At 28.3% G+C, this 16284-nt stretch overlaps 1 protein-coding gene across 3 annotated transcripts; it reads right to left on the bottom strand.

The window, feature by feature from the left end:
- Positions 1–1375: 1375 nt before the first annotated feature.
- Positions 1376–11532, bottom strand: LOC126837669 (uncharacterized). 3 transcript variants are annotated; one of them, XM_050571620.1, is made up of 6 exons: positions 11369–11532; positions 11123–11273; positions 10798–10856; positions 10468–10630; positions 10033–10148; positions 9746–9906 (listed from the first exon to the last, which is right to left on the bottom strand). In XM_050571620.1, exons 1-5 carry the CDS (start codon positions 11450–11452, stop codon positions 10072–10074), a joined length of 534 nt encoding a protein of 177 aa, XP_050427577.1. In that variant the 5' UTR covers positions 11453–11532; the 3' UTR covers positions 9746–9906; positions 10033–10071. The 3 variants fall into 3 exon arrangements, with proteins under 3 accessions (XP_050427578.1, XP_050427579.1, XP_050427577.1); XM_050571621.1 differs by lacking the exons at positions 9746–9906; positions 10033–10148; positions 10468–10630 and adding exons at positions 1376–1601; positions 5780–5942; XM_050571622.1 differs by lacking the exons at positions 9746–9906; positions 10033–10148; positions 10468–10630 and adding exons at positions 5385–5463; positions 5780–5942.
- Positions 11533–16284: the final 4752 nt, after the last annotated feature.

Here is a 16284-nt window from a genome sequence, read left to right as displayed (position 1 = left end):
AAGTTGCAGTTAAATAATACAATTCTACTGCTTATTTAGTTTACAAAACAGATTGGTAATTCTATTTTTTTTTTTTTTTTTTGGAAACATATTCTTAAATTTGTTCAGCCGAAGGCTCGGCCTATTTCATTTACATCAGTATGAACACAATAACAAATAATGTGTTCACTAGAACACAAAACACACTTAGGTGGAAAACCATTTTGTAGCTCCAAAGCGGAGCAGATATGCTATTTATAAGTTGTTATTGGATTTTATAAAAAATTTTATTTGCTATAATATTTTCACAATATGGTACCATGGTATCAGGCAAGCAAATTAAATAGTTAAAAAAAAAAAAAATAATAAAATAAGATTTAGCCAAAAAAAACCACTCATTTTTCAAAACAAAATAGTAAACTGTGAAATTGTGTTTGTAAAATGCAAAAGTTCACTTACCGTAAAAACTTAAAAATGTTTCTACTCATTTGCTACACCTTTATTATATTTTAGAGGCCACTGTCATCAAGCAGATTTACATTCCTGATAAATAATTAATAGTCGATTTAAAATAAATACAACATCGTCATTTCATTCCGTTTCATATATATGAATACTTCTATTACAATGTGCAAAATAAATACATTTAAAATTCAAATAGTATCTATTTTACGATTATTGGAGTACTGTGATCAAATGAGACAATTATATGCATTTATTTATATTACATTGACCAATAAAGGAAAACATTCAACATTAAAAAAATATTTTAGCTACGGTCTACAAATCATAAAACAGTAGCTATTTTGCAACACATATTTCAGATTAGACCAATATCTCCAGTCTACTTTTTAGCTATTAAATCTTCAAGAAGTTAAGTTTTCCGATTTTGATACTACCCTCAACTCAAAAGTAAATGCAACATTTATTTGGATATGTATATTTGTAATAACAGAAACTAGGACGTAACAGCTAAGGTTAATTTATATTTTGAATAAGCTGAAAACTAGTTATTTAACATTTTTATAAGTTTATAAATTTTTAAAAATAACATTTACAAAGCACCCAAACAGTAATTAAATATAAATAATAATTAAATACTTTATTAATTTATATATGTATTTTTTTATTAACAGAAACTAAGGCTAAGCAGCTAAGGTTAGTTTATAATTAAATATGCAAAAAACTATTTATTTAACATTTTTAAATATTTAAAAATAACATTTACAAATCACCCATATAATTGATTAAAACAAAAAAAAACACGCAACCTTTAAAGTTATATGAATTAGTACATAAACCTTGAATTTTTATTTAAATAAACTTAAATTGAATACTTTTAAATGTTGAATTTTTAAATACATCGAATGGCGATATAATATTGTAGTAAATTTATAGGCCTGAAAATTTGATAAAAAACTATATTTACAATGCAATAATAATGCAATATATAATATATTATGTCCTTTATTTGGGAAAGAAACAGAAATTTTGTAAGGGTGAACATATTACTTGTCTGGGGGTTGCAAATGTTTAAATATACCACCGGCTGGTCTTGAAGCGTATACATTATTTTTTGAAAACCATGAAACTATGAAATTCGCGAAATGTCATAGCATCATCTAGAAATCATTTAAAAAGTATTCACATTAAAATTTATCAAAATATATAATGCTGTAACAGTTTGAGCTGTTGCAATTATTATTGTTGCGTTTTTATATACAATGGCTAAATAACGGGTGTTATGACAAGCCATATAAAATCAATAATTTTGTTTGTCTACTTGTTTGTTTTTTAAATCATTTAAAATCGTGTCTAAAAAATATATGAGAAATGTCATTAAATGATTATTCCAATATAAATTAAAATCAGTCTAACTGTCATAAAATAGTTTTGTAACAGATTTCGTTGAAAAAAAAGATAAAAGCGTTTTACCCATTTGGGAACCCTTCATTGGTTTAGTTAACGCTTCGATTTCCTTTGCACTTAGTCCATATCGGAGTCGTTTCTTCATTAAAAACGTTTTAACTCTTTCCTTAGTTACTAGGCAATCATCCTTTACAGCTTTTGAGATTTTAATATACATTTTTTCGAGTTGCTAAAATCATAAAATTTCTGTTTTTAAGACACAATGTGAAAACTACTATTATAGAAATAATTAATCTAGAATTATTACTATTATATTATTCACTAGGTTCATAGAGTTTTATTATAATTTTTTTTTTAAATATATGATATATTAGGATAGAAAAAAATCATAATTACCCGATAACTAAATTTTGATGTTACTAATGCTACAAATTGCTCTTCCGACATTTCTTCAGCTAGAAATCATTATAAAAGTACTCATATTAAATTGTATCAAACCAAAATATGTTGTAACGGATGGAGTGGTTACATTTATTATTATTGTGTTTTTATGAATAATATTTGGTAATTAAGGATACTACACATCAAAATCACTTAAGAGCAATAATTGTATTTGCCCGCTTGTTCATTTTTCAAACAAACTACAATCGCGATGAAAAAAAATTCCTAGGGAATGTCGTAAAATGAATATTTCAATAATTGTTACTGTTAGTGTAACTGTTATAATACGTTTAACATTCTAACACGACTTGTAAAAAACAAGAAAAAGCGTTTTATATTTTTATAATAACTTTTTTCACCCAATTATCTTTACAGACGCATTCTGCATTTTTTTTAAATTTTGCCCCAGACGCCGTATTCATAATAGTATAAATACTCACATTTCACATGTATATATTTTACAATATCTATTAATGAGTTATTATTATTCAACGTACTCCAACGGGTTCCAAATATCCTTTTTCATCCCGTCCAGTAATTCGAAATTTCTTGTACACGTCTCGTTTTTCTATATAGTCTCTTACTATATACATATAAACTTCTGGGACTTTAAATGAAATCTCTCTATATAGTTCGCCTAGTTTCTATAAATATTAAGTATCTATTTTTAATAAACAATGTGAATACTACTGTTTTAAAATGAATGTGCCATCAATAAAATAGAAAAAAATGTAAAATTACCTGTGGATTGTTGCGAATTCCTGCGTTTGCTGTATACAAATGAACAAACAAATGTAAAAGCACAATACAATTTTTAAATTCATTATTTTGTGTTTTTTTTTCAAATGCCAAAGTATTCGAATACTGTTCTGCCGTGTTTATAACTTAAATGATTCTTCTTCGTTTAATGCCTTCTGTTATAGTGAATTCAGTGTAAAGCTTATAAAATTTGTATAAGCGAATATGTATTTTGTTTGTTCGATTTATTTTAAAATTCAATTCTAAAACAAATAAGCATGGCTTTAGCCTACGAATCGTAAACAAATAGTAGTGTTTTGCTGCTTGACAAACACAACAAATTGTTGTAAGCTAAATGCTTTATAGAATAATTTTTGATTTTCAAATCACTCCCATATTGATATTATTATTTTAGACGTTCTATTATTTGTATTGTGATTATTTTATATGATTACACTGGTGCTCTTACCCAAGCTAAGTTAGGTATCCTGGATTTTATTTTTAGGGTTTAATTAATAATAGACTAGTTTAATACTTGCGCAATCAATATATTTGAAAATTTATTTATATAATAGTATTATTAAAGTTTTTACATCATAAACAACCTTTGATAATGACAATGTTTTTAATTTTTAACAAATAACAGTTCAGATAAAAACCCTTGGATCATAAATAAACCACAACGGTTGTAAAACAACCAACATATTACACCAAAAGAACTATAATTTTGTATTTTGGTCGATTTTATTTGTTTCAAGCCAGAATCGAAAATTTATAAAGCCAAAACTTCCATTATTTAATATAACACCTAAAAATATATTTTGGTATCGCTTTAAACCGATAAATTCGTATTTAGTTTAACTTTATATTTTTTAGTATAGTATGAGACATGTTATTATTTGAACATTAATCGTACAAATTTTTTTTTGCTTATGTACTACAATTTTTAAAACTATGAGAGGCATTTGTCTCTCAGAATTTTCCATCTTAATTTACCCCAAACGAGTTTCGTCAATACAACGAATTTGATATTATATTAATAGATTTCGGTTTTTGACGACCTTTTTTTTAACACTTTAAAAACCGACTTTATATTGTTGTATACATGATTACTGAATGACTCTTTTACTCAATTATCAATAAATGTTGAAATTTCATATTGATTTTTAAAATCGTGGCTTCAGCCTCAAAAACAAAAAATATATTTAATACCTGTTTACAAAACCTTGATATAGGAAAATGATTTTTTTTCAAATCTTATCCACATTGATATTATTATTTTAGACGTTTTATTATTTGTATTAGGTTTCTTTCTTATGATTAAACTGGTAAACATATTTAAATTAAGCAAAGAATCATTGATTTTATTTTTACTTTTATAAATATCTTTTTTTTAACGAATAAAGCAAATCTTAAACATAATCTCTTTGATCAATAGTGTGGTACTATGTTAGTCACATAATGAGAAAGATACAACAAAATAATATTCACCGACACAATTTTTACAAAAAATTACCTTATTTTTTTTTTTTGTAAATGTAAACTGTCACTAAATATTTATTATTTCAATTTATAGCTGTTATCTATAAAATCATAATCAGACATTTCATAGGATTGAATTTGATTTTCAAAGATTATATTGAGTTTATATTGAGTGTAAAGAAAACAATATTATAGTAATAGAGTGATCCACTCAATATCGTGATAACGTTGTTGATGACAATGTTTTAAAATTCTTAAAAATTATATTTTAGATAGAAACATTTATTTTGGTCGATAAGACATTTTATTTGTTTCTAGACTTACATTATTATATACAGCATTGTTATATATAACATCATAAAAATTTACATTATTTTGTATCACTATAAAAAACGTACGTAAAAAACGATACTACACTCAACTCAAAAGTAAATGCAACATTTATTTGGATATGTATATTTTTACTATCAGAAAAGACATAGCAGCTAAGGTTAAATTATATTTTGAATAAGCTGGAAACTAGTTATTTAAACATTTTTATAATATTTAATAATAACATTTACAAATTACCCATATAATTGATAAAAACGAAAAAAAACACGCACCCTTTAAATATGAATTAGTACGTAAACCTTGAATATTTATTTAAATAAACTTAAATTGAATACTTTAAAAAGTTTGAATTTTTAATTACAGCGAACGGCGATAGAATATTGTAGTAAATTTATAGGCCTGAAATTTTGATATAAAAATAAATTTACAATGCCATAATATTGCAATATATAAAATGTAATGTCCTTTATTTGGGAAAGAAACAACAATTTTGTAATGGTGAACATATTACTTGCCTGAAGGCTGCAAGTGTTTAAATCTACCACCGGTTGGTCTTGAAGCGAATACATTATTTTTTGAAAACCATGAATCTACGAAATTCGCCAAATGTCATAGCATCATCTAGAAATCATTTAAAAGGTATTCACATTAAAACTTATCAAACTATACAATGCTGTAACAGTTTGAGCTGTTGCAATTATTATTATTGCGTTTTTATATACAATGGCCAAATAACGGGTATTATGACAAGCCATATAAAATCAAAAATTTTGTCTGTCCACTTGTTTGGTTTTCAAATCAATGAAAATCGTGTATAAAAAATACATCATGAGCAATGTCATTAAATTATTATTTCAATATAAATTAAAATCAGTCTAACTGTCATAAAATAGTTTTGTAACATATTTAGTTGAAAAAAAAGATAAAAGCGTTTTACCCATTTGGGAACCCTTCATTGGTTTAGTTAACGCTTCGATTTCCTTTGCACTTAGTCCATATCGGAGTCCTTTCTTCAGTAAAAACCATTTAACTCTTTCCTTGGTTACTAGGATATTATCCTTTACAGCTTTTGCGATTTTATCATACATTTTTCCGAGTTGCTAAAATCATAAAATTTCTGATTTTTATACACAATGTGAATACTACTATTATAGAAATAATTAATCTAGAATTATTACTATTATATTATACACTAAACTTATAGAGTATTTAATTATAATAATTTTTTTTTTTAAATATATCATATATTAGGATAGAAAAAAATCATAATTACATAATTATTAAATTTTGATGTTATTAATGCTACAAATTGCTCTTCCGACATTGTGTGGACTAGAAATCATTATAACAGTACACATATTTAAATTTACCAAGCTTAATTATGCTATAACGGATGGAGTGGTTACAATTATTATTATTGCGTTTTTATGATTAATATTTGGTAGTTAAGGGTACTACACATCAAAATCACATAAGAGCAATAATTATATTTGTCCGCTTGTTCAGTTTTCAAACAAACTACAATCGCGTTAACAAAAAAAATTCCTGAGGAATGTCATAAAATGAATATTTCAATAGTTCTAACAATTAGTGTAACTGTTGTAAAACGTTTAACATTCTAACACAATTTGTAAAAAACAAGATAAAAGCGTTTAATATATATTTGTATAGCTTTTTTTATCCAAATACCTTTACATTCTGCATATTTTTTTTTTTTTATTTTACCCCAGACGCCTTATTCATAATAGTATAAATACTCACATTTTACATGTATTTATTTTACAATATCTATTAATGCGTTATTATTATTCAACGTACTCCACCCGGTTCTTAATATCTTATCATCATCCCGTCCAGTAATTCCAAATTCCTTGCGCACTTTTGGGTTTTGTTCTATATAATCAATTACTTGACAAATATGAACAGCTGGATATTTCTCTAAAATCCTTCTATATAGTTCGCCTAGTTTCTATAAATATGAAATATCTATTTTTAATAAACAATGGAATACTACTATTTTAGAATTCATGTGCCTTCAATTAAAAAGACAAAATGTAAAATTACCTTTGGATTTTTGCGAATTCTTGCGTTTGATGTATACAAATGAACAAACACGTATAAAAGCATAACACAATTTTTAAAATTCATTATTATGTGGTTTTTTTCAAATGCGAAAATATTCGAATACTGCTCTACCGTGTTAAAATCTAAATGATTCTCCTTCGTTTAATGGCTTCTATAACAGTGAATTCAATGTAAAGCGTATAAGAATTGTATAAACGCATATGTAGTTTGTTTGTTCGATGTTATTTTAAATTCAATTCTAAATAAAATAAGCATGGCTATACCCTACGAATCGTAAACAAATAGTAGTTGTTTTGCTGCTTGAAAAACACAACCAATTAGGTATACCTGTTTACTCATCCATCTCGTAACAAAATGTATTTACTTAGCTTTTTGTAAGCTATATGTTTTATAGAATAATTTTTGGCTTACAAATCACACCCGCATTGATATTATTATTTTAGACGTTCTATTATTTGTATTGTGTTTCTTTCATATGATTAGAATGGTGAACTTACCCAATCTAAGTTAAGAATCCTGAATGTTATTTCTAGGGTTTAATCATTTATAGCCTTTTTTTTTATTAGATTTTTTATATTATGATACCTAAATACTTTTTTTGTAGTTAGTTCAAAAACATGAGTTTTTATTATTTAAACAATACTTATGCACACTGTTTTTTTATCACTCAACCCCTATCCCTACCCCCTATCACTCACCCCCTATCTCCCATCTTTATCTCCTACCCCACCCCACTCAGTGTGGTAACGCTTTTTACGTTACTTATTTTTATGGTTTTGTACCGGCTAATTCTCACCCCTATCTCCCACCCCCAACGTCATCTTCAACCCCATTTCTTTTTTGATAACGCTTTTTTCGGTTATGTGCCAGAGCTAAGACATGAAAATGTCAAAAATACTCATAACTTACATTATTTTAATCATATTTTTTCGGTTACATCGATTTTAAAGAGATGATAGTATTACGGAATAAAAAAATTAAGGGAAAGAGTAATATTTCTAAAACTAGAGAAACAATCTAAAAAAAGTGATGTCGTTGTGTACAACTTTTAAAGCAAAAAATATATAATTTTAAGCTTAATTAATATGTGAAAATAGTGTAGAATAGAAGAAAAATAGAAGAGACAAAAACAAACATGATAATACTTTTAGTATTAATGATAGTGATCTATACTTTATAACAAAGTACCACACCCCTAGCACTATGGCAAAAGCGACGGGAAAGGCCACCCTTTAAACCATAACATGGAGAGTTATAAAAAGACAAAGTTACTCCCCCAGGGTTCTCGAATTCCACCCAAGGGGCGGCAGAAGTGAGTGGGAATGATAGGGTAAACCTGGCTCACTCCGATTGTCATCCAGCGACCGTGAACTGAGAAAAGAAGAGGCAGATAAGAAAGCAAAAGAAGAGGATGAACTCGACCGACTGCGACAACTGGGTCCATTCCGCTTGTGCGATGAAGTAGAATTCATGGTAATGAAGATCAGAAAAAAACTAGATGAACAGAGGAAAAAAGTTAGGCTCCAGGATTGGAGATGGAACACCTAAATGAAGATGAGGTAGACAAAACTAGTGTTAACTCAGTAACGGACGAATATGATGCCCTAAGGATGCCCTCTAATGAGGTATCTCCGGTAGTAGTCGCGGAACCATGGAGAAAGCGACGGAGGGTCGAAGAAGAACAACTCACTAACTTGGAAGCGAGTTTTGGGTCCGGTGACATTCAGGGCCTTGAGGATGATGAAGTGGCCATTGAAGCTGGGTTGCGCCTTGCGCTGGCGCAGGTCTCTCGGCTTACGACGGAGGCGGATGGTGCAAAAGAGTCAGGGGAGATAGCCGAGCACATTGTGGCCATGGCTCATCAACTATGCGGAACGAGGTTCGACCATTATCCAGGCAGCAGTCCATATGAGGCGTTCCGGAAGGCCAAGGCTGGAAAGTAACGACAGCAGGATCCCTGGCTAAATCAGTAGTTTTATTTTTCAATATTTAGTCATTCTCATTTATTGTATTGTGTTTCATTTATTGTGTTTTGTTATATTATTCATGTACATTGTATAATATATTGTAATGCTATTTTGTCACAATAAACGATGTAGGCAGCCCTGTAGTAATGCCGATTGGCTAAGTCCCGGGGTCGTCTACAATTCTGACTTGGAAAAAAAAAAGGTATACTTATTTCTGAAGACTATTTACCATCTTAACTGAGTTTAAATCAACGGATATTTAAATCAGATGATCTGATATGACTTTTATAATATATGAAGGCATTCCGACAGTTTTTGTTTATTTTTTGGAGTACTGTAACCAAATGAGGCAATTATATGCATTTATTTATATTACATTGTGCAATAAATGTATTTCTTGAGTACGGCTACGAATCATAGAAACAGTAATTGTTTTGCAACCTAACCTGACAAATACAAAAAATGTATTACTTGTTTACACGAATGTGTATTATTTGTGTTTTAGGCATTCCAATAGATTCTGTTGTTTTTTTTAAACTGACATATTTATACATGAGTAATCTTATACGTATTTGCGTTTATTACAAAAATTGTTTTTTCTATTATTTTAACAATAATCATGCACATTATTTTTCTACTTTTTTACTACACCTATAGATATGTAAAAATAACATTTACAATTCAAACAAATAGTCATTAAATATAAATAATAATTAACTACTATTTTGATTTATATATTTATTTATTTATTAATAGAAACTAAGATTAAGCAGCTAAGGTTAGTTTATAATTATAATATGCAGAAAACAAGTTATTTAACATTTTAATAATAACATTTACAAAATACCCATATAATTGATTAAAACAAAAAAAAACACACACCCCTTAGAGTTTTAAGAATTAATACATAAACCTTGAATTTTTATTTAAATAAACTTAATTGAATACTTTAATAAATTTGACTTTTTGACTACAGCGAACGGCAATAGAATGTTGTAGTAAATTTATAGCCCTGAAATATTGATATAAAAACAAATTTACAATGCAATAATAATGCAATATGTAAAATGATATAAAATGTAATATCCTTCAGTTGGGGAAGAAACAAAAAAAGGGTGAGAGTGAACATATTACTTACCTGGGTCCTGTAAACGTTTAAATCTACCACCGGCTGGTGTTATATATATGCATATAAGAAATGATTTTCTTTGAAAACCATAAAATTATAAAACTCGCTAAATTTCATAGCATCATCTAGAAATCATTTAAAAAGTATTCACATTAAAATGTATCAACCTATAAAATGCTGTAACAGTTTGGGTGGTTGCAATTATTATTATTGCCTTTTTATGTACAATGGCCAAATAATGGGTATTATGACAAGCCATATAGAATCAATAATTGTGTCTGTCCACTTGCTTGGTTTTTAAATCATTGAAAATCGTGTATAAAAAATAAATCATGAGCAATGTCATTAAATTAATATTCCAATATAAATTAAATTCAGTCTAACTGTCATAAAATAGTTTTGTAACATATTTCGTTGAAAAAGAAGATAGAAGAAGCGTTTTACTTTTTCTGGAACCCTTCATTGGTTTAGTTATAGCTTCGATTTCCTTTTTACTTAGTCTATATAGGAGTCGTTTCTTCAGTAAAAACCATTTAACTCTTTCCTTGGTTACTAGGACATTACACTTTCCAGCATCTTCGATTTTTTTATACATTTTTTCGAGTTGCTAAAATCATAAAATTTCTGTTTTTAAGACACAATGTGAAAACTACTATTATAGAAATAATTAATCTAGAATTATTACTATTATATTATTCACTAGGTTCATAGAGTATTTATTATAATTTTTTTAAAAATGTATCATATATTAGGATAGAAAAAAATCATAATTACCCAATAAGTAAACTTTGATGTTATAACTGCTACAAATTGCTCTTCCGAAATAAACCCAACTAGAAATCATTATAAAAGTACTCACATTAAAAATTACCAAACCAAATTATGCTGTAAGGTGTTATATGATGACCACGTCATCAATGTAGGTAACATGATGTTTAAATAAATGCGGGCAGTGCTTTCGGTGACTCGAGACTGATGACCAAAAGATTAAATTAACAATAACGCTTAGTTGCAAATATAAAAGAGACGGAAAGGTATTCACATTTCACATGTATATATTTTACAATATCTATTAATGAGTTATTATTATTCAACGTACTAAAATGGGAGTTTTGTATCTTTTTTTTATCCAATCTAGAAATTCTAAATTCCTTGCGCACCTTTGGTTTTTTTATATAATTTTCTACGTCAAACAAATAAACACCTAAAGGGCGTTCTTCTGAAACACTTCTATATAGTTCGGCTAATTTCTATAAATATTAAATATTTAATTTTAATATACAATGTAAATACTACTGTTTTAGAACTAATGTGCCTTCAATTAAAAAAAAAAATGTAAAATTACCTGTGGATTTTTGCGAATTCTTGCGTTTGATGTACACAAATGGACAAATAAGTATAAAAGCATAACGCAATTTTTAAAATTCATTATTGTTTGTATTTTTTTTCAAATGCGAAAATATTTGAATACTGTTCTGCCGTGTTTAAAACTTAAATGCTTCTCCTTCGTTTAATGGCTTCTATTACAGTGAATTCAATGTAAAGCGTATAAGAATTGTTTAAACGCATATGTAGTTTGTTTGTTCGATGTTTTTTTAAATTCAATTCAAGAATAAATAAGCATGGCTTTAGCCTACGAATCGTAAACCAATAGTAGTTGTTCTGCTGCTTGATAAACACAACAAATTTAGGTATGACCTGTTTACTCATCCGTCTTGTAACAAAATGTATTTATTTAGCTGTTTGTAAGCTATATGTTTCATAGAATAATTTTTGGCTCTCAAATCACACCTGCATTGATATTATTATTTTAGACGTTCTATTACTTGTATTGTGTTTCTTTTATATGATTACACTGGTGAACTTACCCAAGCTAAGTTAGGAATCCTGGATGTTATTTTTGGGTTTAATCATTAATAGACTAAGTGACTAGTTTACTAGTAGACTAGTTTGTTAATTGCGCGACCAATATATTTAAAAGTAATTGATGTGCGCGGTACGATGTTTTGGGTAGGAGTAAATTTGTGCAAACACCGGAAGTAAACAACGGAAGTAGAGCTAGCGGATATAAATTTGACCGGTAAACGGAAGTAAACATTTCGGATATATGTCCAATGGTACCAGGGGTGTATGTTAAATGTCCACATCGGACAATGCCGCACCATACGTGTAGCTGTATAACGAATTCTTTACCGACAACATTTGATAGCTAGACTAGGCAAGACTAGCCTAAGCTAGCCTTTTTGACAACTACGAGCCACGCTGCGCCGCCCGTAGATGATCGCTGTATATTATAAATATTCTATACGCGCATCTTACCCTAGTACCAACAATTTACAATCTGTATATTACCCTGACGGAAACAACACAGATATTGGAGTGACAGATGTGATTAATTTAAGAGAGTAGTGAGAAAAAGTAATTTTTTAATTATCTAGTATAAATTTCATATTTTATACAGTAAGTAAATAAGTTGATTAGAAAACCAAACATTGGAAAACTAGATTGTTCCATAAATAACCAATAGATAATAAATAACTTGGATTTCGATCCCGTTTCACACAAAAAAAACACCTTTTGTAACATTTTAGCTATGTCTAAAACAAACGCGGAGAGACAAAAAGAATTCAAAGAGCACCAAAAATCTATTTTCAGAACTTCTCAAGTAGCATCTACTAGTACTTCCACTACATTGCCAATAACGTATCCTCCAGATATATCCCATTCGCCTCAATAAATGTTATCAACTTCATCAGAACTTGAACAATCATTAGGAGATAGAACTACTATTGAAACTTCATAATATATCACTGTCGCCTCATATGATGAATATTCTATACATTCCAAAGCTCACACTCAATTTAAATCGAGGTTCTTAAACAATAACTTTGGTGCTGTATGTAGTGTATGTGATAGATTGTGTTATTGTGGTATGATAACGATTTAAAAAAACCTCCACATTGTTCAAAAGGTATTCTTTTATGTGAATTTCTTGGTATTAACATCGAATCATCTCTTGTATGTAGTACTTATTATGCCACACTTAAATAACTAAAAATACCGACTTTATCTAAGTCGAATGGTTTTATGTATCCATTGCGACCACCACATCTGCCTGACTTGGATTTAATCACCGAGCGATTGGTCTCGCCAAGACTTCCGTTCATAACAATCAGAAGGCTTCATCATGGAAATGGCCAATACGGGGTTCTTGGACAAATAATCAACGTGCCGTGAGCTGGATGATGATTATAGTATCAATGTTCACATCAAGAAAAAGAAAATTCACCGTTCAAGTTATCTAATAGGGTTTGTCCGGAAACGCGTAGTAAAAGATTGGCTCAGCCATCTAATTGACACTCCACTATATAAATATTATGGCGTTAATGATAATGAGTCTTTCTTTTTTGCAGAGGAACCACAAGTTTTAGTACTGGACCAAATCCTTCGAGTAAAAACTCAATAAATCACAAATTTCAACTAGTTGGTACTTTGGGGATAAAAGTTGAAAAAGTTTAGTCATATTAAGATATATATAATAATAAAAGTCATGAGTATTGATACTTTCTATTATGACTAGACCAAACTCGTGAACATTTAACTTTGTGATACTACTCCTATACTATTAGTAAAAAAACAATATTTTTTAAATCTCCATAAATGGTGATTGTTAAATATCTAAATGTAACAGTCAACAGCCGATAGCTAGTGACTATAAACATTAGTAATATTTAACTAATAAGTAATATATGTAAGTAAAATATATTGTTTTCTCCGTCATAGTACCAGTATAAGATTTAACTTCTTCTTTAGAACACAACAAGAAATTAATAGAAGGGTGAGGCAGTAAATCGGGCGATTTTCAATGTATTTAAATGGGAAAATCGCCCGTTTCACTGCTCCACCCTTTATAATTTAAGTATCTATAAAAAGGTTTTTTTAGTTGCATTTTGTTTTGAACATTGTCAATCTAGTAAAATAGAAGTATAATAGAGCTTTGAAAAAATATAATCTATAAAGTATAACAAGTTAGTATGCTGTATGAGATTGATCTAATGGGAGAATATAATACATAAATATTAATTTTATTGAAAATAATCGATTGCAATTTAAACTATGGAGTACAATCGATTGAAACATGAATTGTCGACCATTCCAACTAAAATTAACAAGACATTATTTAATTTATGTCCAATGGTCATCATTAAGAACGAATTTTGATGTTAAGCTATACCATTTGGAACGATATTATAAACTCATATCCGGAATAATATTATCATACATGGTATACATGGACTAAAATATATTTTTGGGTTTAAGTAAAAAATGTTTTTTTTAATAATATCCTATCAAGAAGTATTTTTATATTATATAAAATCAGATAGTTTGGTACAGTTTTTATAAAATGTGTACTAGTAACATAATATCTGTTGTTTCTTTTTCAAACCAATATATTTGTATGCAGGCAACCTTCATATTTTTTTAGATCAATATGAAAACAAGTTATTATTATTTGAACAATACACGTGCAAAATATTTTTCTGCTTATGCACTACAACTTTAGACCTATAAGGGGTATCTGTCTCCCAGAGTTTGCCATCTTAATTCACCCCATACGACTTTATCAATACACCAAATTAAAATTATTTTAATAGATTTCAATTTCTAAAAATTTTGTTTCACACTTTAAGAGCCGTATTCATATATTTGTATACACAATAACTCAATTACATTTTTGCTCAACTCCAGCCTAGCACTTGTAGTGTTATAATATATTTACCATCTTAACTGAGTTCAAATCAACGTATATTTAAATCAGATGATTTGATATGACTTTTATAAAATGTGTAGGCATTCCAACAGTTTCTGTTTATTTTTTGGAGTACTGTAACCAAATGAAGCAAATATATGCATTTATTTATATTACATTGTCCAATAAATTTATGATACATGAAAAATATTTTCTCAGCTACGAATCATAGAAACAGTAGTTGTTTTGCGGTTTGACACAAACAAAAAATCGCCAGTTTCACTGCTCCACCCTTTACAATTTAAGTATCTATAAAAAAGTTTTTTTTAGTTGCATTTTGTTTTGAACATTGTCAATCTAGTAAAATAGAAGTATAATAGAGTTTTAAAAAAAAAAATCTGTAAAATATAACAAGTTAGTATGAGATTGATCTAATCGAAGAATATAATACATAGATATTAAATTTGTTGTTAATAAGCGATCACAATTTAAACTATGGAGTACAAACGATTGAAACATGAATCGTCGACCATTCCATCTAAATTTAACAAGACATTGATTTATTTATGTGTTATTTGATCCACTAGGTTTTTGCAAAAAAAACCAGTACAGTGGGGTCGGGCATAGTAAGGACGGAGCATAGTGGGTTCGGGGTGTCACAGGTTTACAGGAATTTTTAAATCTGAAAGTGATAAAATCACTTTTGAAAAAACGCTTTGATGCAAATCATGTGACTTTATAATCGATCATATATTTCAGAATATAATAGTGCTACGGTTTCGGAAGTCAAATTGTGATTATTGTGGATGTCTTTAACATTTTAAATAATGATAACAAATTCCTCAAAAAAAAAAAATAATCGTAACTTACACAATAAATAAAGTAACGCGTAAGATAGATGGTTATTCAAATTTGTTCGGTTACATCGATTTTAAAGAGTTAGAGTAATATTTCTAAAACTAGAGAAACAATCTAAACAAAGTGATGTCGTTATGTACAACGCATTCTGAGTAAAACCAAAAAGTCTTCGGCCTGCCCATAAATTAAAAAAAATTTTTTTTTTACTTCTTTTGATCATACTTGTATATGAGGTCTTTATTTTTTTTCGAAATTTTTATCACTAATTTTTGCCGCAAAAATGAAAGGTTTTTAAGCTATTTCTAAAAAAAAAAATAGAACTCTACTCGTTTTATACTTCTGAAAATGTTATCATAAAATCAGAGTCTCAAATCAAGTCTTTTGGTCTAATAACGGGGTTGGTTTTTAAACTAGTGGATGTAATTAATCTTTTTTCATAAGTGTGGCGGAAAAAAAATTTTCAAGGACAAAAAATATTGCAGAAAACCATATACATAATTTTATAAAAACAAATGGTAATATAACGTCCTAAATTGAACAAAAAATAAACTGTTGTTCAGCGAAATATGTTCGTATTTAACACAGCTGTACAAAGAAGAACAAAACAACAACAGCAGAAAACGCAAAAAAATCGTTTTAAACAGCAAATTAAG

This window comes from Adelges cooleyi, unplaced genomic scaffold (genome assembly GCF_023614345.1).
Source record: "Adelges cooleyi isolate 19-005CV unplaced genomic scaffold, UGA_ACOO_1.1 ACOO_flye_CR_arks_rails_tigmint_CR_PRNA_276, whole genome shotgun sequence".
Lineage (NCBI taxonomy): Eukaryota > Metazoa > Arthropoda > Insecta > Hemiptera > Adelgidae > Adelges > Adelges cooleyi.
This window is presented reverse-complemented; position numbering and strand designations above follow the sequence as displayed.